Here is a 25,259-nt window from a genome sequence, read left to right as displayed (position 1 = left end):
CTATAGCTGTTGGAACTAATAATGTTTGTTCTTCCTCGTGCATTTGGAAGGAATCTTGCTAATTAACTATTAGGTGAGAGCTTAACTCTAGTTATTAATTACAGTTTAGGATAGAATTAGCTTCTAGTATAGATTATGAGAATCAGCAGCTTTCCTGCTTAGAAGGCAGGACCTAATTAAGTATATAATTAACCTCTTTGAAGCATTAGATTATGTGCTTTCATGCATGAGAATCAATCGTGAATCCATGCTAAGAAACCTGCAAGTTATTTTTGTAGTCAAATATGTCGCAGGTTGTCTGTTGTGTCCAGTATAATGCAGTAGACTATACTTTTGTGGGTGTCTTAACTTCAAAAAGTTCAAGCATCTAGTAAGTGCTTCAAGAAAACGACAGAATAGCTCTGAAAGAGGTGGTCAAGTGGCCAGGATAAAGTATGATATGCGAGTTTTTCTTGTTACCCGAAAAGAAAAAAGAAAATCGCAGAATAATAATATACTTGAAACCCTGAAATTTTCTTGAAGATGGGGAGTCTGCATCATTAGCTAGCTAGCTAGCTAGCATGCAAGAGTATGGTGTTCACTGTTCAGTTTATTATAATCTTTTTGCCTGCATAGACAATTCAACTGGTCATAGAGGTAAAATTCGTCACAAGAGACCAATGATCGAGTCTCACCAGTACACTGTGGAGTAACCTCTCAAAATGAGGGGATCCCTCCACAAACTGTTGAAAGGAAAAAAAATAAGGTAGAGAGAAATAGAATTATTAAGAATAAGAAGAAAGAAGTGATATAAAGATTAAAATATCTTTGAGTAGTAATAATAAAACCAAGCCCTCATTTTTCATGTCCTCCCTTTTTCTTTTCGCACAACCACCGAATTGCAATTCATGCGGCACCCAAACAAACAACCAACCAAACAACCCTTAAATTGTGCCGTACAAGATTTCCTAAAAATTGCAACAAAATGTTATTATGCAGAGTAGAACCAATATAGTCTACTATAGTTATGAAAGCAACGATCGAGTGGGAGGAGAATGGTTTATTATATAAAAAGATCACGAGTTTAATTCTTTCTAACACTTTTACATCTTTTATATACATACATACATACAGGGTCAAGATCCAATGCGGATGCACCATCAAGTATGTAAAAATGTACCAATTGTGTTAGAAAATGTATCACAATGAATGCATCACAAAAATGCACCACAAAAACGCACCACACACCCAAAAAATACACCATACTTTCACCACTCCTAATGGTGCGTTTCCGAACATTGTGTGGTATGTTTATGCGTACCTAATGGTCCGTTTTGTGGTACATTTTCTAACACTATTGGTGCGTTTTTACATACCTAATGGTGCATCCGCACAGACTACACGTTAAGCCCTGACCGCATTTGAGTTGAATCATATATATATATATATATATATATATATATATATATATATATATATTGACGGGTTCGGGCACGGAAAAGGTCCCAAGTGCGGTCATGCGGTTAGATTTGCGCCGTTGATCAAATCTAGATCAACGACTCAAATTAATGAAAAATTAAAAAACAAAAAAAAAAGCGCTTCTAAAAAGAAGAAGCATAAGCTAAAAATGACGCACCTTGAGTGATAGAAACACACACCTTAAGTGTTAAAATGGCTCACATTAAGTCTTAACATCGTGAACCTTCAGTTTATAATAGTGGCACACCTTAAGTGATATAAAGACGTACCTTAAGAAGGAAAATCACACACCTTAAGAAGAAAAATTACGCTACTAATTAAAGTTTTAGACCGACACACCTTAAGTTGTCAACTAAAGAACTAACGACGCACCTTAAGTAAGAAAATCACGCAACTTAAGCACAAAACATATGCACCTTAAGCACAAAACTTACACACCTTAAGTTCCCAACTACACGCACCTTAAGCACAGAAATCACGCACCTAAAGAAGGCACACGACGCACCTTAAGTACAAGACCTACACACCTTAAGCACAAACCCTACGCACCTTAAGCACAAGATCTACACACCTTAAATTGCCACCGCATTTTTTTTAAATGTTGTTAATCTTAGACGTTGATTTTGACAAGATCAATGGCTCTCCTCTCGCCGCACCTGAGCACTCCAACCGATTTCTATATATAGGTCAATAATCAGGTGAGATGTGGGCAAATCCAAACCATTGATCTAGTAAATCTAGTGTTTGAAAATAAACAAAACTTTGTAATATTTATGAAAGTGACCATGCTCGTTTTTTACTTGATTTCTCATCCATCAAATCTTGCATATCAATAGTTTGAATTTGTCTACAAATTCATACCTGGGGAGTAGTTCTCATATGATTATATATATATATATATATATATATATATATATAGAGTCTACTATACCTGCAAGAATGTAAAACAACTTTTGAATTTCTTTTTATTTTTTTATATGGCATTATAAAAATTCTTACCAACAAAAGAGTCACTTTTTAACGTCTTTTTTTTTAAAACGTCTTTTAAGAAACGAAAATGGAGTTACTTTCCGGTTCGGGCTTTGGAAAGCCCGAAAGCCCACTTCTCCCTCAAGTTCTTTAAAGTTTGGGCCAAAGCTTTGTCTAATCCAAAGCTGGAGCCCAATTCTATCCCTACCTATTTATTTTCTCTCCCTTACTGTTAGCCTTTTGTTATGATATACAAGCCCTCCCAATCAAAAAGGAGTCTACCCTTTTTCTAAACCCAAAAAAAAAAGGTTCCAAAAAATAACTTAGTGTATGGAGCATAATTCTTATATTAAAAAATTACTGCATCCGTCCTATTTTATTTGTCTGATTCGGTTAATAAAGTTTGGTTGAAGTTATTTTTAATTTTTTTTCATAATATTAAATTTAGTATTAGTATATAAAATTTATATATTATAGTTTTAATTATTTTCAATATCTTATTTATCTAGTTTGTTAGTACAAGTTCTTCTCTTGTGAGCTATTGTGCAGGGGTGAGGACCGAGAGTGAGATTATAGCACAGCGATTAGTTGATGATGTGTCCAATTTGCACTCAATCAAGGGGACATTTTGTCCATGTAACCGGTTACACATGCATATCGTCACGAGTGTTAATTTTGTAAACAATTGCTTATTGTTAGGTAAACCTTTCTTTTTTAAAAGAAAACATTACGTAAACCTTCTTAATTATAATTTTTATTAAAATTAAATTTTATTTTCTAAAAAATATTGGAGGTGGCAGGTGGCAGGTGGCAGATGGGGGCCCTTTGTTTTTGGAATATCTCCTTGTGTCATGACTTACCAGTATGGAGTAGAACAAACTTTATTGGTGCGAATATGAATGTTAGCAAAAATAGCTTTTGATAAAATATTTATGTTTATATTAGATATAAGTGTTTATTTATGTTTGTTAAACATAAATTAACAAATTTTGGAGCTTATTTAATAAACGCACAAAGTATAAATATAATATTTGTATGCTCGTCCATTAAGAGCTCGTGAATGCGTTCGTTAGTTCTCGTCTAATAATGTTCATGAGCATGCTCATTTAGTGTTTATTTAATAATTTTCATGAATATGCTTGTTTAGTGTTCGTTTAAGACGGTTCCCGAACATGCGTTTTTAAGTGTAATTTATTTTATTTTAAATTTTAAGATACTTATTTTCAAAAATAAAAATTAAAATTAACATACTACTTTAGTTTAACCTTTTTTTTTGGTATATATAGTCATTTTGTTGTTTGTTTGGCTATTATTGTTCGTGAATATAAACTATTTCTTATTCACAAACAAATTATGATCAAGAATTTGTACATGTGTTTGTTTATTTAGCGTTCGTAAACTTGAACAAACATGGTCGCTAACGTTAATGAACACAAACACTCTAAAAATCTTAATAAAACGAACATGAACAACCTATGTTCATTCATATTCGGTTCGTTAACAACCTAAACACAGATAGTATATTTAAAAAGAACCATTAAAATATTAGAATAATTGTTTAAAAAAAAACAAAAAAACTTAAGGAGTAGTATCTCACAGACTCACCTCTTAGCTTGGATCGTTTGAATTTTACAATCGTCACCTCAAATAGAACCTTAAACAAAGAGTAATACAACATCAGTGATCCCTCTCGACTTTTTAAAACACTTTAGTCATGTTTGATTGTCTAATTTAAGGTAATCGTGAACCTATTTGGTAAGATGAAAAAAGAAATTACAGCTTCTCTAAACACTTGATATGGTTTTATATAGATCACAGTGATACTATATTTTTCTTCTAAATTTATTTATTCATATCCAGCTTCTAATGCAACATTATAAGGTGGTGATAAACAATTAATAATATTATGACGTTAAAAGTAAGGAAACAAACACTATTTGCCCTTTAAAAAGTCACTATATATATATATATATATCACCCATAAGTAGTAAATAGTAATGTGTCCACTGATTTGTGGTTTACCATATGCTAATGAGTACTGACAAGTTATGATCATATCATATCACGAATCCCAGAAATAATATAAATCAATTTATTATGCTCGAAGTTCTCAATTATTAGAGAAGTCCAATTTTCTTCATACAACACCTCAATAATGCATCCACGTTATTAGTTTAATCCTTATGGATAAGGAGTTTAGTTTATAATAGTAACTTTAGGTACAAGGTAAAAAGAGTAATGATGTACAGCTCAAACTCCAAGGCTAGCTTCCAAAGTGTCAACCAAGTTGCCTTCATAATTGTAGTCGTTAAAGGAATTAAATTTATACTTCCAAAGCATTCTGGTGCATGTCCTCCGCTGGAGAGATGAATAATGTGTACAATTACTAATTTTATTATATAAAAAATAGTCAATGAGATTAGTATGCCTATCTATGGATAAACTCCATTTTATTTATGATCCTAATCGATAATGGATTACAAAGCGATAAACAATTAAATTATCTTTGATCAGCTCATCAAATCAAATAAGCTAAACTTATAAATTTGTAGTTACCAAATCAATATTCAATGATATATTAAGAGTTATTGGCATATCACATTAATTTTTAAATAATAAATAAATTTTATTTTTTTAAAAAGATATTAAACAATTATAAATATTGTTGACAGTGATAATATTTCACAGTAAGTCTAGACATAAATAGCTTTATTTAATGAGGGTAGTTAGTAATTGTCTTCAAAACTAAGGTAGCTAGCTAATTAATTATTTGTAAATATATAGTCTGTGCATTTACACACATGATTATAGAACAAGGATGATGATGGTGATGATATGAGTTTGGATGGGATTTTGATATATCAGTTTTTCATCATTCTAGAAGCTAAGGCTTGCAGCTCACCCAGGTCAGATTGTGAAGCTCTCTTCCGACTACTGCTTTGCATCTCCAGAAAACCATCTCCCTCTGTACTGTAACCAGTTCCAGTTCCTCCTACCCTGTCACTCGGCCAATCATTTTCACCCTTTCTTGAATTCACATTAAGCCTGCTTTGGGCTAGCTCACCCTTTACTTGCAGCAGTTGCGCTTGCAAATAAGCCACCTACCAGATATACATCAACAAAATTAAGTTTTTATTGTACCCGGTACTAAAATTTCCACACGTAATAGTACAGGATAATTGGGTAGAGTTGAAGTCATTAATAACAATAATTGGTTGTATAATTATGTATGTTATATATGGTGGTTCTACTTGTTAAGATCAAGTACTTATCACTATGAATCACATTTTTTAGAGGCAAGGTGCTGGACTTGGCCCTTTACCGGCCTCTGCCAAACAATTCCTTTAGCCACCAATTAATAGAATTGACCTTTTACCGGGCTCTGCCCAAGACTACTGATATGTATTAGCAGAGATGGGAGTAGTTAAGTATGGGTAGTTGGTACCTGTTGTTGCAGAGCGAAGATATGGGCGACGCAGCCATACACAGGATCTTTGATCCTTGCTTGAGCTTCATAAGCAATGGTTAAAGCTGCCTCGTAGCGATCATGGACGGGAACATTCGACAGCAGCTTGGATACATTGCTAGCCCCGAACACTTTGTGAATGGCTGCGAATTTAGCAGCCCCCAACTGCTCCGACCGGAAATACGGCGCAAAGATGCAATCCGCAGTGCACTTCCGCCGGAGAAACTTGCATGCGCCACAAGGAGAGCCCGTGCCAGTTGCCATAACAGTATACTAGCAATGTATGTTAGAGATATTTGACATGAGATGAAGAGCAAGAATAGTTGGCTAGCTAACATTATATTATAATAGAGTTAGGCTGAAGTGGACTGGCTAGTTGTTGCCTGTATGTACGGTTCAAAGGGGACAATTATTGATGGCTTATATGCAATATTCATATGGAGACTAAGCATCTGTATACTGTATCAAATGTTGGTTGTAATAAATGTTAGGCATGATAGGAATTTTTCCATCTTTTTTTCAAAGCAAAACTTGCTATGAAATAAAACCAGTTTACCTTAATTCTTCTTCGATTCCAAGCTTGATGTGTCTGGATCAGTTACCGTGGGACCTGGAAGCTCAAAACCCCTCAACATATCACCATCTAGCTGGAAATTTTTGCTCTCAATTCATCAAATTATTTTTATTGTGACATTGTAACAATCCAAGCATTTATTTCTCGTGCATGCCATCAACAAAATAAAACCTACAAAAATTAATCATCAGTCAGAAATGATGGTGATCAAATGTGGCTAATTGTATCAGTCCATTTTGAAGGAACTAACACGAACTACTGTTAAAGAGGAGTAACACCAATGCTAAGCATGTGAACTGTGACAACTTGAGAACAAGACAAACTAATATGCTTTAACATATAGTTTGGACATGGGAGGAGGTAGTGGCATAAAATGCCACAACAAATAGGTTGTACTCTACAGCAAAAGATCATAGCTCATTTCATCTAGTGCCTTCTTCAGTTTCTGATGATGAACCTATGCAATAAGCCAATAACAGAAAGGATTAGTCTAACATACTTCATTGAAGCTACAGTGTAAGTGCTCAAACACATTCCACACCCAGTTGCAGCACGTACCTAGGTTTTTCTAGGAATACATGATGGGAAGAAGAGTAACTTGGACTTCCTTGTTTGGTTGATTCCAATAAGACAAGTTTTAAACATGATGATGAATCTAATCTAAGAGATCATAAAACATTTTCTAACCATAAGGAGTAAAAGAAGAGAGTGCATTACCAGAAAATCCTACTGCCTGTCTATGTGCTGAGCTTCTCCCATGCAAACCCTGAATCCTGTGCTGTGTATTTTCTTCTTTAGTAAGAAAGCAGGTAGTGAAGTCTCAAGTCTCAACGCATGGCATGCAACAGTGGCTCCTGGTAGGTTTCCTTGTATCACCGATTTTACAGTTCAGCCAGCTCAGCCTTGACAAACCATCACCAGCAAGCAGCCTTCACATCTCAGTAAGAGGCTTCAAGACAAAATTTAAAAAGTGATTAGACCAGCTGCATTTGCAAATTTCTCTGGGTATTCCTGGTGTGTAGTTCAATCAAATATAATATGCATTTGAACAGGTTTCAAATGGAGCAAGCGGATCTTAGATAAATGAATTGCATCCCATTATCTATAATAGTATTGTAAAATAATATTGATTGATTGATAAAATATGCAAGAACCTGAATGCGTAATCCAAGCAATGGAGAAATCTCTTTCTTTAACTTAATCATGGATCTCCCATAGGTCCTTCTCTGAGAAAGCTGTCAACTGATGCTGAACAGCACTGCCGGATGTTTGGCTTCAAGTTTTAGCTTTGGACATTGGGTATCACTTCACAAGCTGAATAATAGAAAGGTTGATGCCTTGATTGTTTAATGGAAACTATAGCAAAGATAATACTTGGTTGCAGTATGTATATAAATATAAAATGCAGAATGATACTAGAAAACACACAAAATTAAACTAGCCATACCTCTGTCATTCTCCAAAATAGTCCCTGGCATTGATCACTGGTGTCATGTCACAGCAGAATTGCCAGGTCTTGATGTATGTTGCAGCGGCACCTGGAGAGCTGATGCATTCATTGGATAATAAGCATTCATCTGTATCTTGCATCTTCAATTCAGAAAATTAGGTTTAAAGAACCCATCTTATTAACCCAAATCTGGGATTCAAATCAAAACAAAATTTACTCTGCTACTTTCTACCTTCATCATATATTTGCCAATGTTCAAATTGTGTAGTCAATGATACTGATCCTGTTAACTTCAGATGTCCATTACTGCTTGAGGCCTTTGTAATAATGCGGAAAGCAATATGTCTTCCCCTTGGAGAAGTTCATATGCCTACTGCTTTATGCAGGCCTTCCATTGGTACTGAAGTGGAAAAGGGGAAACATCTTCACCCCCTGAGTTTGACTTTAAGCCAACCAATTAAAAGAGGAAGGCTTGAGATAACATCTTGGAACATGACAGACAAAAGAATTGGCCGACTCTATAACAAAGGGTCTTGAGGAATATGCACACTGAAAAAGAACTTTTGAACTGATTATGACGGCTGAAAAGGGTTCCATAATGTAGTTCCAGGAAAAAATCTTAGATGCCACTACTCAAATGGTTCATCTATGGAGAAGTAGGCTCATCTAGGTTGCATCAAATAAGGCAGAGGAGGTTGCTCACCTAACTGCAAATGGTTCTTAGGTACAAACTATTTTCAGTAGCAATGATGACCTAATGGAAAAGGATTAAGTCAATGGAAAATAACATGACCATTGATAATTGAATGTGGTTTTTTCTCAATATGAATTGATTTGGGAAGAAAGCTGAAACCTTGAAGGACATCCAATTCGAGCTCAAGTTTAGGAGTATGGCCACAGTTAGAAGCTTCACAAACGGTATATCATTAGAGGTTCAGTTGGGAGAACTCCTACGTGGCATGATGAATTATCTGCATGGATGTAATAGCCTAATTCTGGTTGAGGCAGATACTATTGCCAAAAGTGCCCCAATCTAGTTAGACTATACTGATGACCTGAGAGCAGATACAAAAAAAAACTGAAGAGAACCTTCCATCAGAAGAAGTCATCGAATGCCCCCTCCCGGTCACTTTCCCAGTTTTCATATCCTGCAAAATGCAATCATCAAGAGAAATCAAGTATATAATATGGTTTTTTTTAAGGACATTGAAGTAAATGAAATAGACATCATTATCTAGGGAGCAATGGGAAAATTTCACAAGATTAATATGGAAAGAAAAAGTATCATTACAGGGTGGGGCTAGCATTTTTAAGGTTGGGAGGCCTAGGAGAGATATACAGATGGATTATAGCCTAATTAGGACTAACGAGTTTAAGTGAATCTAGGCAATTGGACAGACCTGCTATTTCAGATGCTGAAAGATCCTGAACTATAAGCTGGAAAGCTGGATCAGGGGAAGAATAGTTTGCTGATGTTGTAGCATCACCATGAGAGTCTCTAGCATGGACTCTTGAAGTTGAACTTGAGTTGGATGAAGATTTTAATATCACTTTCAGCTCTGAAAATTGATCTGAGATGCTGTAAATCATCCTGAGGCACACTAGATCATATCCAGTATTAGTCATATGGTATACAGGACATCATTCTTTTAATAAAAGCTAATTATATGTAACTAATACAATCAATTGATTATCTTGGTTGGTAAAACACCTAGCTCTTTTCAACTACACTCAATCCCAAACTAACTGTGACCTAATGGTAACAATCTAATTATAAGGAAAACTAATAATTACTTGACAGCCAGAACCAAAATTCTACCTGTTCAATGATTCTTCAAGTTGGTGAACTCTTCTTTCAGCTTTTTCCAACTTCAGACGCTTCTCTTCACTTGATTCCAGAGCTTCTGCGCATTTCTTTTCACAATCATCTGCCCGTTGCTTTTCAGATTGCAATAGAACCTGTCAAGAAATATTAGCAAAGACAACAATTTCAAATAAGCTTATAAAAAGGAAATGTTATCTTCATTGTTTTGAAGGGATACTGTGGTGGTCAACTGACCTTCAATCTTTCCACTTCTGCAGTTAAAAGACTGATCTTTTCTGTATCTTCAACAGGGACTGGAGTTTCCTGGCTCTTTGCCTCTTCCAAATCTGTCTGCACAAAATTGATAACTTCTGTCAATGGGAAAGAAAGATAAAGACTGAGAATCTGCAGAATAAATGTTTAGTATTCTTAATCCTTTCTCAAACTTCACATGAAACATAAGTTCTTCAACCTTTTGATCAAATCTATCCTTTGCTTCTTCAACTGCATATGTGTCATATTGTTCAAGTTTATCAGTTGCTTCTTTAACTGCACCTTTGTCATGTTGTTCAAGTTTATCAGTTGCTTCTTTAACTGCACCTTTGTCCTGTTGTTCAAGTTTATCAGTTGCTTCTTTAACTGCACCTTTGTCATGTTGTTCAAGTTTATCAGTTGCTTCTTTAATTGCACCTTTGTGTTGTTCAAGTTTATCAGTTGCTTCTTTAATTGCACCTTTGTCCTGTTGTTCAAGTTTATCAGCTTCTTTAATTGCACCTTTGTCCTGTTGTTCAAGTTTATCAGTTGCTTCTTTAATTGCACCTTTGTGTTGTTCAAGTTTATCAGTTGCTTCTTTAATTGCACCTTTGTCCTGTTGTTCAAGTTTATCAGCTTCTTTAATTGCACCTTTGTCCTGTTGTTCAAGTTTATCAGTTGCTTCTTTAATTGCACCTTTGTCCTGTTGTTCAAGTTTATCAGTTGCTTCTTCAACTACACTTTTGTCCTGTTGTTCAAGTTTATTAGTTGCTTCTTCAACTGCACCTTTGCCCTGCTGTTCTAGTTTACCAGTTGCTTCTTCAACTGCACTTTTGTCCTGTGGTTTAACTTTATCAGCAACTTTAACTGCACCTTTGTCCCGTTGCTTAAGTTTACTAGTTGCTTCTTTAACTACACCTTTGACCTGTTGTCTAAGTTTATTTTTTTCAAGCGCACTTTTCTCCGGTTGTTTAAGTTTAGAAACTAGTTTAGCAATTGCTACTTTAACTGAACCTTTGTCCTGTTGTTCAAGTTTTCCAGTTGCTTCTTCACCTTTACCTTTGTTCTCTCGTTCAAGTTTATCATTTGCATCTTCAACAACACCTTTGTCCTGTTGTTCAAGTTTAACAGTTGCTTTTTCACCTTCACCTTTTTTCTCTTGTTCAAGTTTATCATTTGCATCTTCAACTACACCTTTGTCCTGTTGTTTAAGTTTATCAGTTGCTTCTTCACCTTCACCTTTGTTCTCTTGTTCAAGTTTATCATTTACATCTTCAACTACACCTTTGTCCTGTTGTTCAAGTTTGTCAGTTGCTTCTTCACCTTCACATTTGCTCTCCTGTTCAAGTTTATCATTTACATCTTCAACTACACCTTCGTCATGTCGTTCAAGTTTGTCAATTGCTTCTTCACCTTCACCTTTGTTCTCTTGTTCAAGTTTATCATTTGCATCTTCAACTACACCTTTGTCCTGTTGTTCAAGTTTACCAGTTGCTTCTTCAAGTGCACCTTTGTGTTGTTCTTCAAATTTATCAGTTGCTTCTTCAAGAGCACATTTTTCCTGCTGTTTATGTTTAGCAATTGCCTCTTTAACTGAACCTTTGTCCCGTTGCTCAAGTTTATTAGTTTCTTCTTCAAGAGCAACTTTTTCCTGTTGTTTAAGTTTAACAATTGCCTCTTTAGCTGAACCTTTGTCCTGTTGTTCAAGATTATTAGTTTCATCTTCAAGAGCACCTTTTTCCTGTTGTTTAAGTTTAGCAACTGTCTCTTTAACTGAACCTTTGTCCTGTTGGTCAAGTTTAGTAGTTTCTTCTTCAAGAGCACCTTTTTCCTGTTGTTTAAGTTTAGCAACTGTCTCTTTAACTGAACCTTTGTCCTGTTGCTCAAGTTTATTAGTTTCTTCTTCAAGAGCATTGTCCTGTTGCTCAAGTTTATTAGTTTCTTCTTCAAGAGCACCTTTTTCCTGTTGTTTAAGTTTAGCAACTGTCTCTTTAACTGAACCTTTGTCCCATTGCTCAAGTTTATTAGTTTCTTCTTCAAGAGCACCTTTTTCCTGTTGTTTAAGTTTAGCAACTGTCTCTTTAACTGAACCTTTGTCCTGTTGCTCAAGTTTATTAGTTTCTTCTTCAAGAGCACCTTTTTCCTGTTGTTTAAGTTTAGCAACTGTCTCTTTAACTGAACCTTTGTCCCGTTGCTCAAGTTTATTAGTTTCTTCTTCAAGAGCACCTTTTTCCTGTTGTTTAAGTTTAGCAATTGTTTCTTTAACTGAACCTTTGTGCTGTTCAAATTTATCAGTTGCTTCTTCAAGCGGTGCACCTCTTTCCTCTTGTTCAAGTTTATTATCTGCATCTTCAACTGTAACTTTGTCCTGTTGTTCAAGTTTATCAATTGCTTCTTCAAGTGCACCTTTGTCATGTTGTTCAAGTTTATCAGTTGTTTCTTCAACTACACCTTTGTCATATTGTTCAAGTTTATCAGTTGCTTCTTCAACTGCACCTTTGTCCTGTTGTGCAAGTTTATCAATTGTTTCTTCTTCAATTGCACATTTGTCCTGTTGTTCAAGTTTATTAGTTGCTTCTTCAACAGCACCTTTGTCCTGTTGCTCAAATTTATCACCTGCTTCTTCAACTGAACCTTTGGCCTGTTGTTCAAGTTTATCATCTGTTTTTTCAACTACACCTTTGTCTTGTTGTTCAAGTTTATCATTTACTTCTTCAACTATACCTTTGTCCAGCTGTTCAAATTTATTATTTGCTTCTTCAACTGCACCTTTATCCTGCTGTTCAAGTTTATCATTTGCTTCTTCAATTGCATCATTGTCTTGTTGTTCAAGTTTATCATTTGTTTCTTCAACTGCATCATTTGCTTCTTCAATTGCATCATTGTCTTGTTGTTCAAGTTTATCATTTGTTTCTTCAACTGCACCATTGTCCTGTTGTTCAAGTTTATCGTTTGTTTCTTCAACTGCACCATTGTCCTGTTGTTCAAGTTTATCGTTTGTTTCTTCAACTGCACCATTGTCCTGTTGTTCAAGTTTATCATTTGCTTCTTCAACTGCACTGTTATCCTGTTGTTTAAGTTTATCATTTGCTTCTTCAACTGTACCATTGTCTTGATTTTCAAGTTTATCATTTGCTTCTTCAACTACACTTTTATCATTTTGTTCAAGTATATCATTTGCTTCTTCAATTTTACCATTGTCTTGTTCAAGTTTATCATTTGTTTCTTCAACTGCGACGTTGTCCTGTTGTTCTAATTTGTCATTTGCTTCTTCAACTGAAACTTTGTCTTGTTGTTCAAGTTTATCATTTGCTTCTTCAACTACACCTTTGTTCTGTTGTTCAAAATTATCATTTGCTTCTTCAACTGCAACTTTGTCCTGTTGTTCAAGTTTGTCAATTGCTTTTTCAACTGAAACTTTGTCCTGTTGTTCAAGTTTATCATTTGTTTCTTCAACTACACCTTTGTTCTGTTGTTCAAGCTTATCATTTGCTTCTTCAACTGAACATTTCTTCTGTCGTTCAAGTTCATTTGCTTCTTCAATTGCACATTTGTCCTGTTGTTCAAGTTTGTCTTTTGTTTCTTCAATTGCGCCTTTGTCCTGTTGTTCAAGTTTGTCTTTTGTTTCTTCAATTGCGCCTTTGTCCTGTTGTTCAAGTTTACCAGTTGCTTCTTCAACTGCACCTTTGTCCTGTTGTTTAAGTTTAGCAATTGCTTCTTTAACTGTACCTTTGTCCTGTTGTTCAAGTTTATCAATTGCTTCTCCAATGGCAAGTTTGTCTTGTTTAAGTTTACCTATTGTTTCTTTAACTGCACCTTTGTCAGCACCTTTGTCCTGTTGTTCAAATTTAGCAATTTTTTCTTTAAATGCAAGTTTTGTTGGTTCTTTAATTGCACCTTGGCCCGGAACTGCACCTTTGTCCTGTTGTTTAGCTTCTCGAACTATACCTTTGGTCTCTTGTTCAAATATTCTTTTTGCTTCTTCAACTGTGTCTCTTGAAGCCTTAAATATTAGAAAAGTATGTCAGGCATCTCTGGAAACAAGGTGATTTCTTTTAAATAATAATAAAGAAAACAATATGATAATGAACCCTTAGTAAAATAAATACAAACTGTAAATTGAAAAAAGACTACAATTTTAGTAAATAATCAATCATCATATAGCTATTGGATTCAGATGGTCCATGACACACACCAAAAGAAAAGGCAAATACCTATTATGGGGCCTCTAATGACTATAATCTTATGCCTCATGCTTGGAATATTCATTTGCAGAAGAAGAAAAAATACATAACAATAGCCATGTCTTCTCTTTGAATTATTTTCATGTGGCCTCATGATATGCTGAATCCATGAACAGATTAAATGTGTGGGCTAATTATCATTTCAAAGCAAAGCTAAGCAGACATTATCACTAAGGTAATTTAAATGGTGTGGTCCTACCTTCAGTTTTTGAAGTTCTCTCCTTGCATTCCTTCTCCTCCAGTTGCATTGTGTTACAACGGATGCCCTTACAAGTCTCCTGTAGTAGAAAATGGCTCTAATACAGCGCCAACGGGCCTGCAGAGATGATTTCCAATTAATGAGGAACAGAATTCGAGCCCAACCTCTGAACAAGACAAATCAATAACTAACTTGTATGGTAACTGCAGACTTCTTTCGATTTCTGAAATTCTTGAATGCGGCTACTGCCCGTGTCCTTCTTTGAAGAATAAGGACTGTGGATCTAATCTGCTTGTAGGATTTCCTAGCCAAGTGTGCGCGCAAATGTTTCTGGATTTTAAGAGAAGAGACCTCCCTTCTCATATTTGCATACAATTTGCAAGCAAGTTTAGCTGTTAAATGAAAGGGAAAACATGGATAAATAAAAAGGTGAAAGCCATCACAGATTAATATAGCATGTACTATCTAGATTGGAATTATGCTGAAGTGGAAGCAAATGCCATCTTCTCTAACATTAAAATTTAAACAATAAAAGGAAACATCAATACAATCACGATTCTCCCCCTAATTAGCAACAAAGCTACATGGCATGTCAACATTATAGGAAAAAGTCCTCAAATTAAAGTTTCAAACCTCTGCATGAAGACTGTATAGAAATCGCAGCCCTTTGCAAGGCAAGAAAGTCTCTCCGAGCAGTACGAGTTTTAATTTGCCCTTGAATTATCTTGGCTGCACTGTTGAACTTTTGTAACCTCTTAGCCTCCAGTTCCATCATCTCACTAGCTCGCAGAAAAACTTTTGTTTTACCAATCTGCATATTTATGAATATGAAGGAAAAGAATGACCATCTCTAGTTAGTACATGTGGTTCACAATTTGGGAGCCTATACCACATGGAGGAAAACAATGAAACAAGTGAGAACCTACAGCCCTTGTACCAATAATAAGTAACTGGCAATAGAATAAACTCCCAGTTCCCACATCAGATAGCAGGGAACACCACTCTATGCAAGTAATATCAACCAAAACAAGTTGTGATTGGATTCATACAACAAAAACAATGAACCATCCAGACTCATTCTAAATAAAACCTCAACTGATAATCAATTCCTATTGCTAAAAATGAGCAAAGCAATATCTTAAGAATCATAATCGTTTTCCCATCTTTTTTTGTTTTTCACGCCTCGCAAATTCAAAATGCCCAAGCATACTTCTGGCAGATGTTGAATATCCAAACCATATATTAACTTGCAGGTGAATACTGTCTCAATATCAAAGGATGTTTGTCTGCTGAAAATAATTGTAATTCAAACAAATACGAACCAATTACGCAAAAAAAAAAATAATAAAAATAAAAATAAAAATAAAATTGGTCATCTTATATATTACATATATATAAGATTACCTGACAAGATCCAAGCCCCGCTTTTCCCAAAATCTTTTTGCAGGCATCTTTTTCATCATAACTGCCCATGAAAAAGTGAAATTAAGATGTCATATAATCCAGGTAGCAGGAATGTGAACTGGCCTAGAATTACAACACAACTGACTTTGCAAAAAGATATTCTTGAATGATGAGAACAATAACTATACTTACGTTCCTTTCAATGCTTCTGGAGCAAGAATACCAAACCGTTTAAGAAATTCAGAGAATGTTTTACGCGAAGGGTAGCCAGCACAACTAATTTTAACTGCTTCTATAACTCCCTGCAATATGGAAAATGCAACCAAATAATTAAACAGTTCAGAGTGATGGAAATTCTTTATGTGCAAATGTCAATGTGTACTCACACTGCAACGAAGTTGATGCAAAACGGTGGCATTCTCAAAAATGGAAGATTTTAGAAGATTATTTGGCTTCATACATCTGATATAATGAGGTTCAGTAGAATTTAAAACCTCCATCAATTGTTGGAGTTGTACCTTCAGCAATCAAATTGAAACAAATTATTGATAGCAATTGCTTTGATGAACAAAATATTAATGTCTACCAGAAATCTAACAGAACTGTGATTCATACTACCTTAAAGCGAGAACCGATAGACGAGAACTTGGACTTTTTAGTTGTCTCCTCAGGAGGAGGGAACAGTGTTACCATAAATGGGCACTTAGAAGAACTTAACAAGTCTTGATGTTCAGGAACGATATAGTCTTTGTTCTTTTCTAAAAATTGATCAGACTGGTATAGAACCTGATAAGATGCCAGAACAACTTTTTTCTTGACAATGCATCCAAACTAGAATATTTTATTGAAATTTTTACAGTAAATAGTCAGTGTACCTCTCCAGCATAATGAGCAATTTTGAATTCAGTACGAGCCAGTTTTGGTTTAATAAAGCGTTTGTGCTCACTGAAAGTCTGATAAAGCTTTTGTGAGAAAGTTTCATGAGTTGACTTGGGAAACATACTGGAAACAGGATAAGTCCATAAAGAAAGAGCATCAATACAAGAGTCTTTGCATATACATTCCAGATCATAAACAGAAAATAAGGCAACCAGTGCACATGACACTAAAGTTCATGAACATACCATGCTTCATCAAGAAGAGAAATGATCCCTCCAGGTTTCTGATAATAGCAATTCATGAAAACATTATGTCAACCGGTAGACTAATGTGGGTATAGTAGAACATTATGTCAAGAATAAATATATTTATCTTTAAGAACTTAATACAGGAAATCAGCCAATGATGAAAAATTGCATTAGCTCTGCAGTACTCACTACTAAATTAGAAGAAGATTCCTACAGAGAAATCAACTTCATTTTTTAATGGAAAAAGGCCAAAGAGAGATTGGTTAACTCAGGGACTAGAAAATGTATGGTGAAGTTAAATGTTATGTCCCTTTAACAGTTCCGTTTTCACAAATGGCAGCTTGCTTAATCTGACGTCTATGCAATTTTCCAGTTAAGGGATTAGGGACAGAATAGCAGAAAAATAAATCATTCTTTTGTAACAGATTAAATGCCAAGTTATCCCTGATCCATCTAATTCCTGAATGACATTTTTGTTTAACATGTCCAACTATTTGTTCCTTTTGTTTGTTGAAATTCCAATTATTTCCTTATCATAAAAAGTATTCCATAACTATATGTCAATGCAGTTATATGTACTTCTGGCTGTGGACAGGATTTCGTGCTTATGAGTAGCATATTATTATAATGGATAAGGAATAAATATAAATACACAAATATATCAGATGGTGAAGCTTCACTACTAAAATGAAATGGAGGAACCTTTTCAATAAGATCTAGAACATCTCGGTTATCAACAAATTCTATATAGCTCCAATCAATCGCTTCTTTTTTGTATTCCTCCTGCTCCAACTTGAACACATGCTGGAATGAATCGCAGAATTTCAGTGACTTTTGACAAAGTGGATCAAAATGATTATGATACACCAGCAACAATACCTGGTTAAAATGTTGCTGCAGCTTCTCATTTGTATAATTAATGCAGAACTGTTCAAAGCTGGAGATACCAAATAGAGTAAGTTAGAAGTCTATGAAACAGTATCTCAGTTCAACAGATTTGTTCTAGTGTAAAATCCAATACCTACCTATTATTTTTAAAACTCTCAAAACCATAAATGTCAAGAATGCCAATTAGAAACTTCGATTTTGGATCTTGTCCAATTGAGTTATTAATTTTTGCCACCAACCTATAGAGAGTCAGAAAGTGTACATCTTAGTGTCACAGTAACTTGCAACACATTATGTAAACATTGTGAACATGACAATATCAATGTTATACCATTCAAATAAGCGAGAATATATAGTCTTTGCTAATCCATCCCTGCTAGTTGCCGCACCATCAGGATTGAGACTTTTCTTGATGACTTCACGGGCGATCACTGCGCGTGTCAATAGTACATCTTCAAGTGCTTGAAGGTCACACCTGACAAAAGAAATATTCCTAGTAAAATGATTTGATCATTAAAAAATAAAAGGAAAATAGTACAAAGAAATAAATATCAAAGTCATGATACATAAGAAGCTCTGATGTTGTTTGAAGATGGAATTTTGATTTCTCATCCTTAAGAACTGCTGAGTCAGTTTCTTCATTCTTAGTAAATTCAATGTTTCCAAGATGAAGAATGGCTGCCACAACTCTAAAAATTGCTTCCTGGGATGGAAAATATAGTTACTTGCAGGCTTTAAATGCAAAACAAAAGAGCAAAAGAACAGATAAAGCGATATTAGGACAATACTTGTTCTTCCTTACTAATTCCGACAATATCCATAGCTCTTCTCGTTGCAAGATAATCATGAGTATCATGTTCACCAACTAGTTCATAGCAGTTTGATTGATTCAAGTAATGAAATGATTTAGGACTCCCAAGCTTGTATCTTTTAATTTCCTGTTAAGATTTGAAACTTTCAAAGAACATAGTTTGCTTAACCAATAAAATTACCAAATAATGAGAGATTGAGGGGTGCAGGGATCAGGAGGAAGCAGACTACCTCTTCTGGTGCCTCACACAGAATATAGAAACAGTGATAGTTCCGCTCAGGATCTGATAATTGGCAAACTCGAGATCGCTCTAGGAGATAAGTTCTAATAGCTGCTCCTGATATTCTTCCATTCATATCAAATTGAAGCTCAACAAATTTTCCAAAACGACTGCAGCAATATAGCTGAATCAGACAGGGATGATTTTTTATTTTTTTTTAGAAAGTGAATGAATCAGTCAGTGATTTAAACACAAGTTTTAAAAATCTGACCTGGAATTATTATTTCTAACAGTTTTAGCATTGCCAAATGCTTCAAGTACTGGATTTGACTGCAATTTTGTAAGTAAAATCATGAGATGAAGACAAAATTTAAATGGCCAGTAAGGATAGCCTTTCAAAGAGAAACTGCAAGCTAGCAGCTTCAAAATGCTTTGCTAAAATATGAATTGAAAGCATATAAAGCTTTAAATAAACATGCAAAGTGTTTCACTAAGTAAGGAAAGCATAATGACATTATCTGCAAGATATTCACAATTTATAAACCAACTAAAAAATTTGGGAAGGCATACAAATAATCCACCATCTGAAATCTTGTTAATCTTCTCACAGTTTAAGTCTGGCAGATATCCTGTTGGCATACTTCTGATTATTACCTTATGTTTCTAAACAGACAATGTGTGATGATACATCAAGAACAGGAAATACGCTAAATATTTTAGATAACCTCACTGATTCTTGAAATGTTTAAGGCCTTAAAGAGTTGTAAAACAGATGCTGGAAACCATTGAGCTTACCTCTAGAACTTTTTGTTCTACACTCCGCCCTTCAGACCCTTTTTGTCCTCCCAGATAGGCAAGGTAACGCATGAGCATTTTCGTAGTTTCTGTTTTACCAGCACCACTTTCACCACTTACCAAGATAGAGTTACTTTTTCCCTCATTGATCATTGCCCTGTTTTATTTCAAGTGAGTGCTGCCTCACTTTTATGAAAGAATCACACATGGACAAAAATCGACTACAGAATTACCTAAAAGCAAAGTCAGCAATTGCAAAGACATGAGGACTCAATTCGCCAGGAGGTGCTCCTCTGTATTGTTCCATCATACCGGCATCATACAAATGAGGCAGTTTTTGGAATGGATTAATTGCAATAAGAATACTTCCGGTATAAGTCTGCCAGAATGTCAGAGTATGATATAATATTATGACAGAGCCGCCCATTGCTGCAGTAATTCATAGCTTCTTCTCACAATTGTGAATACAAATGAAACAAACTAAAAAAATATAGCCATCATCTTACATAAATTTTGTTTAGCTGATATCTTGTTGACAAATTATGCAAGATCCCAGGCTCATGGAAATATGAAAGCTTGGTCATGTCTTCAACCTCAGCTTCAAGGCTATCCTCTTCTTTGAGAAAAACCTTTGATAATTTTGTTTCAACCTGGATGAATTCTATAGATCATCAAGCTAATGAACCTAGTGATTATTCTGCTGGAAATAACATTTCCAGTGCAATGAGATGGCATTCAAAGACTATAAGCATGACTGAAACACCGAATTCAAAAGAGAGCAGAAGAATAAATGAACATCCAGCTCTCTTCACAAAAATATCCTTCACCTCCGTTTTGTTCGATGTTTTCCCTCCTACTTTTGCTGAATATTAGACAAATATTCCAATACATCACTTGATGCATTTCGGAGTTTGTAAGATAAACGACCATAACAAAAGTTTAAATTTCCCTAATCAAATCACGATCAGAAGCTTGATATACCTTCTTTCCATCAGATGTTTCGACCTCAACTTTATCTCCTTTAATATTCGTCACTTGTCCTTCAACATACGAAACCGATGGCTCCTCGACCCAAACCCGGGAACCTACTACGATTTTTACTTGGGTTCCCTGCACTGGGATTGAGACTCAATCAGAATTGTGAATCTAAAAGCGTACACTTATCAATCTACTAAGAAACAAGTGCAAACGCGATCGAGATACAGAAAGAAAAATACTCCATGTACTCCCAACTTTTACTCCCTCTCACGAATCCATAGTATAACTCATAAAGAAAACACCAAAAAAGATGCATCATAAACCATGACAAACGTATATTGGTAAACAATTGAAAGAGAGACAAAAACATACCATTTCAACTACATCGAACTTACTTTCTCGATTACAGCCTTATCGGTGCAACACCGTCACCCGAATGTCGAAATAACCAAATCGGAAATTTGAGTGATCGGCGAGAATTTAAGCGGAAAAGGTTGGATCCGATCGATAAGAAAGAGACGTCGACCGGCGAGGAATAAGATCAATGGCGGAGAGGATACGGTGTAGTTAGGGAATGGGAGTGATTAGGAGACGATCGCGCTCGGTGTAGTATGTGTCGTATGTTGCAGACATTTTTGGCGGGGGAGAGGAGAGTGGATTTCTAAACGGCTTTATATAATTTTGCATTAATAAGGATAATGATAAATTTTACTTTATTTTTTAAAATATTTTATTTTAAATTTATTTTTATTTTTAGTAATTGAATTTAATTTTGATCATCAATTAAAAATATGTTGTTTAATTTTAAATAGGATTAAAAGTGATAATTTTAAAATTAAAAAATGATCACTTTTAAGTTTTAATAATTGATTGCCAAAGACCTTGTGGTCAAGCAGCGCCTGGTATACACTCCTATGTGGAAGGGAGTGGGTTCGAGCCTTAGTGGAGTCATGAATAGTCCCTCGACTATGTCGATTTCTCCAATTTGGTCCTACTCATTTTGACTTGGCTAATTCCATCCTTCGACTATCAAAATTTTAACCGTTTTAGTCCTCCGGTCACTTAGACGGCTTATTTTGAGGGATATTATTGGAACTTCACTTAGCACCGACTGGCTTTCCTCCGATAATGCTTGGATTTTGGTTGTTTTCCGATTTTTATGGTTTATTTAATTAGTGAGTTTTTGTTGCTTTGGATCAATATGATTTACGAGACTACAAGTTTGTCTCTTTTGGCCTTCTCAAATAATAAACAAAGATGGCGCTTTCCATGCTTCTCGACGGTGACGACACGGCGGATGGATGCAATTCCATGTCTCCGCTAAATATAATCTGCATCCTATATTAATAGCTTGGGACACAGATAGTTAGGGCTTTTCATACCCTCAAATTTCTTTGCAGCAAAAAATTGAGTCGATTCACGGCAACCCTTTCTTTGTTCTTGCTCTCTACTTCTTTCATTCTCTCAAATTTCTTCCATTCTCCATCAAATCTATCTCCCTTCGCCATCTTCTCTCTTTGGTGACCGGAGGACTAAAACGGTTAAAATTTTGATAGTCGAAGGATGGAATTAGCCAAGTCAAAATAAGTAGGACCAAATTGGTGAAATCGATATAGTCGAGGGATCATTTTGGTAATTTACTCGATACTACATTGTAGAACTCAAAAAAAAGTTTTAATAGTTGATTAGTAAATTTTGTCAATTTAAATAAGTGAGAACAATATAATAATACAGTGAGTAAAATTGAAATTATCTCAAGAAAACGTTATTATTACTCTTTGGTACGTACAATAATATTTACTTCATTAGTTTTGTTTGATATGTTTAGTTGGTTAACAAATTTAATATGATTCGAATTAGGGAAAATGAAACTTTTTGCCTTATGAATTGTTTCACTTTTAAAATTTTGGTCCTTATAAGTTAATTTAAACAAATTTAGTCCATTAGTTGCTATTCATAATATTTTTATATAGTGTTATATAATTGTCAAAATCTTTAACATATCGAGTTATTTGCATTATTTAGAATTAATATTCACTTTTAAAAATAATAAGAAAAAAGTCAAATAGACTCTTGAACTTTAATAAAAAAACTCAATTAGGTCCTTAAACTTTCAAAACTTACAATTTAACTCATAAACATGTTATTTTGAAGCATTTAAGCACAAAAACCGACTGATAACCTGTAATTATAGGTTACCTAAGGTTCCATAGACCTTTCCTATACTTTGGTGACTGGACGATCGTCGGTCGTGTTTGGAGGAGGCAACCAATTTGTATGCCTTCTCCTTTGCCTGAGAAGGCGACCAAGTTGGTCGTCTTCTCCTTCGCTTGAGAAGGTAGACCAGTTGGTCGCCTCCTCCAAACGCGACTGGCAATCGTCCGACCGCCAATGATTATTGCCGGAAAGTGTAGGAAAGGTTGCCAAAACCCTAGGTAACATGTAATTAAAGGTTATCAACTAGTTTATGAGCTTAAATGCTTCAAGATAACATGTTTATGACTTCATCTTCAGTACTTGTCCTCTTTTTTTTTTTTTTATTGGTAGTGTGTCATGTGCAATTGGATTACTAGTGGTAGCATATCATGCAATGAGAGTATGGTGTAGGAAGTTTTAGGTTTGTCTTGTTGTGTATATGGTTGTGATCTTATAAGTTGTAGTATGAACTATTTATCTAGCAAATGTCTATTGATATTTGGCAGTGTTAGTTTTTTCCCTACACATGTTTCATAAGTTGTGAGATGTGTGTCGTAAATTATCGTGTGAAAGTATATATTGTGAACAAAATATTAATATTTGTTATATTTATATAAAATACTTTGTAAATAAATATATAACATATTTTGTATTATAACTTTGATATTTAATTACAAGATAGTGTAAAAAGAAGACAATAATTATATAGTGAGTATAATTAATTAATGAATTTGAAGGTAAAGACACTTTCAATGGTAGAAAATAAAGATAATATAATTAATGAAATTATATCTCTTTTAAAAAAAATTATAATGAATATTTTTTTTTGAATAAAGGCATTATAGACATCTAATTCTAAATTAATTAAATGCATATGTATTATTTTTTGTTGCAGCTACTAATTTATTTAATTTAATAAGAGTAACAAAGTGGAGTACTTACTTTTCATCGACAACAATGAAGTCATTGATTTTTTTTATTTCATTCGTTGTTGAGATAAATTGTTTTGGGAGTTTGTCAATAACAATTGCTACAATTGTTGTCAAGTAGAGGATGATAATAAATCATTCGAAATATATGGCTACAATAAATATTGTTATAATGATATAGTAAAAATTAACTTACAAATTTCTTCAGAAGTTTCTATACATTGATAACATTTTGAGAATGAAGTGTAAACTTCTTCAATTGGAGCCAGTGGGATGTCAACATTATTTGGAAAATGGTCTTACCGTTTTAGATGAGTCGCACATGCCTAACAATGATGTAAGAACAATTTTAATTTGTTCGATAAAAAAATAATAGTACAATATTTGTAAAGTAATGCACAATTGTGCTATTATAGAAATACGTACAAAAAATGTTAATACCATAATGATCTAAATCATTCCAATAATGCAAACATAATTGAAATATTGAGTATTGTTCTAAATAATCAAAAGAAGATTAATTAAACAAAAAGAAAAAAAAAACTTAACCTAAATTTGAAAAAAAAAAAAACAAGAAAATGATTTTCTATGTTCCGATTTATAATCTTTGATGCTCAACTTTGAATGTTATGTATTTAGTCGGATCAATTATTTGACTAAAGTTTATGTTAAATTTTATATTGTATTTTAAACATATTGGTAGTATATGTTTAACAATTATGCCAACTCTGATTGGGATGAATTTCAAACTTAAGATCGACCTTCTAATATAAATTAATGAGTAAGTTAAAATAATAAATAGTTAACGAAATATTCTGTTACCAAAGTTTATTCTAACGGAATGCAGGGTTATTTAAAGTAAGAAAATAATATAATATATAGAGGATAAATAAGGAAAATCATTTTAAAAATACTAAAATAAAAATAATATGAACCATTCATTTTAACAAACAATTACACCAACATTTTTTGTTTCCGTAAGGGCCTAACTTTATTAGCACTTATTAGATTTGTAGAGTAGTATTTTATATGCGTCATGCGCAAGATATAGTTGAAATCTTAATTATATTAACATATTTTTTAAAAGAGTTAATTCTATTTTTTCAAAAAATAAACATAAAAAATATAGTGGGTCAATCCACTTTAATTGAATAAACAAGATCGAAATGCCCTTGTATTTAATGGCATTTCGACGATTTTGTTGACGAAAGACCAAAAATGGTCATGTCAGAACAATACTAAGACTAAAAAGTGATGCTTTGATAATTTTTTATTTTTTTTTTATAAAAAAGGCTAAAAGTTGACTGTCACCTATTAATCTAGGATGAAAAATAAAATTAACTCTTTTTTAAAAAAAATAATAGTATCTAATTTTTTAATTCATAGTTGTAGAATTTATATTATATTAAAATATAGTTGATCATTTAAAGTAATAATTTTAGATATTATAAATTACTAAATATAATTATGATAACATATAATTAAAATTTAAATG

General features: G+C 34.0%; 2 protein-coding genes across 3 annotated transcripts; both read right to left on the bottom strand.

The window, feature by feature from the left end:
• Nucleotides 1-5,121: 5,121 nt before the first annotated feature.
• On the bottom strand, nt 5,122-6,740 carry LOC116017074 (LOB domain-containing protein 16-like). Of its 2 annotated transcripts, XM_031257593.1 has the most exons (3): nt 6,450-6,740; nt 5,873-6,166; nt 5,122-5,528 (listed from the first exon to the last, which is right to left on the bottom strand). In XM_031257593.1, the coding sequence occupies exons 2-3, from the start codon at nt 6,155-6,157 to the stop codon at nt 5,289-5,291; spliced, it is 525 nt and encodes a 174-aa protein (XP_031113453.1). In that variant the 5' UTR covers nt 6,158-6,166; nt 6,450-6,740; the 3' UTR covers nt 5,122-5,288. The 2 variants fall into 2 exon arrangements, with proteins under 2 accessions (XP_031113453.1, XP_031113454.1); XM_031257594.1 differs by lacking the exon at nt 6,450-6,740 and having other exon boundaries at nt 5,873-6,179.
• On the bottom strand, nt 6,521-21,221 carry LOC116016140 (myosin-16-like). The gene is made up of 31 exons (XM_031256304.1): nt 21,012-21,221; nt 20,643-20,771; nt 20,168-20,311; nt 19,895-20,040; nt 19,662-19,818; nt 19,138-19,196; nt 18,877-19,036; nt 18,624-18,773; nt 18,402-18,538; nt 18,167-18,310; nt 17,973-18,074; nt 17,827-17,884; nt 17,650-17,751; nt 16,945-16,982; nt 16,696-16,822; nt 16,439-16,606; nt 16,207-16,338; nt 16,013-16,122; nt 15,821-15,881; nt 15,050-15,227; nt 14,609-14,808; nt 14,417-14,533; nt 10,194-13,976; nt 9,977-10,072; nt 9,737-9,876; nt 9,318-9,508; nt 8,771-9,065; nt 7,915-8,013; nt 7,622-7,781; nt 7,185-7,416; nt 6,521-6,638 (listed from the first exon to the last, which is right to left on the bottom strand). The coding sequence occupies exons 1-27, from the start codon at nt 21,012-21,014 to the stop codon at nt 9,013-9,015; spliced, it is 6,885 nt and encodes a 2,294-aa protein (XP_031112164.1). The 5' UTR covers nt 21,015-21,221; the 3' UTR covers nt 6,521-6,638; nt 7,185-7,416; nt 7,622-7,781; nt 7,915-8,013; nt 8,771-9,012.
• Between the last annotated feature and the right edge of the window lie 4,038 nt (nt 21,222-25,259).

The sequence above is a fragment of the Ipomoea triloba genome, chromosome 4 (genome assembly GCF_003576645.1).
Source record: "Ipomoea triloba cultivar NCNSP0323 chromosome 4, ASM357664v1".
Taxonomy (NCBI): Eukaryota; Viridiplantae; Streptophyta; class Magnoliopsida; order Solanales; family Convolvulaceae; genus Ipomoea; species Ipomoea triloba.
The sequence above is the reverse complement of the archived record's forward strand: the minus strand, read 5'-3'. Positions and strand labels throughout refer to the sequence as shown.

Excerpts from the sequence above, each read along its gene's own strand:
- LOC116017074 (XM_031257593.1), bottom strand. The coding sequence starts at position 6,157 with ATGGCAACTGGCACGGGCTCTCCTTGTGGCGCATGCAAGTTTCTCCGG. Across the intron at positions 5,529-5,872 it reads TCTTCGCTCTGCAACAACAG|GTGGCTTATTTGCAAGCGCA; the intron begins GTACCAACTACC and ends TATATCTGGTAG.
- LOC116016140 (XM_031256304.1), bottom strand. Across the intron at positions 18,075-18,166 it reads TATTCTCGCTTATTTGAATG|GTTGGTGGCAAAAATTAATA; the intron begins GTATAACATTGA and ends GACTCTCTATAG. Across the intron at positions 16,983-17,649 it reads TTCTAGATCTTATTGAAAAG|AAACCTGGAGGGATCATTTC; the intron begins GTTCCTCCATTT and ends TGCTATTATCAG.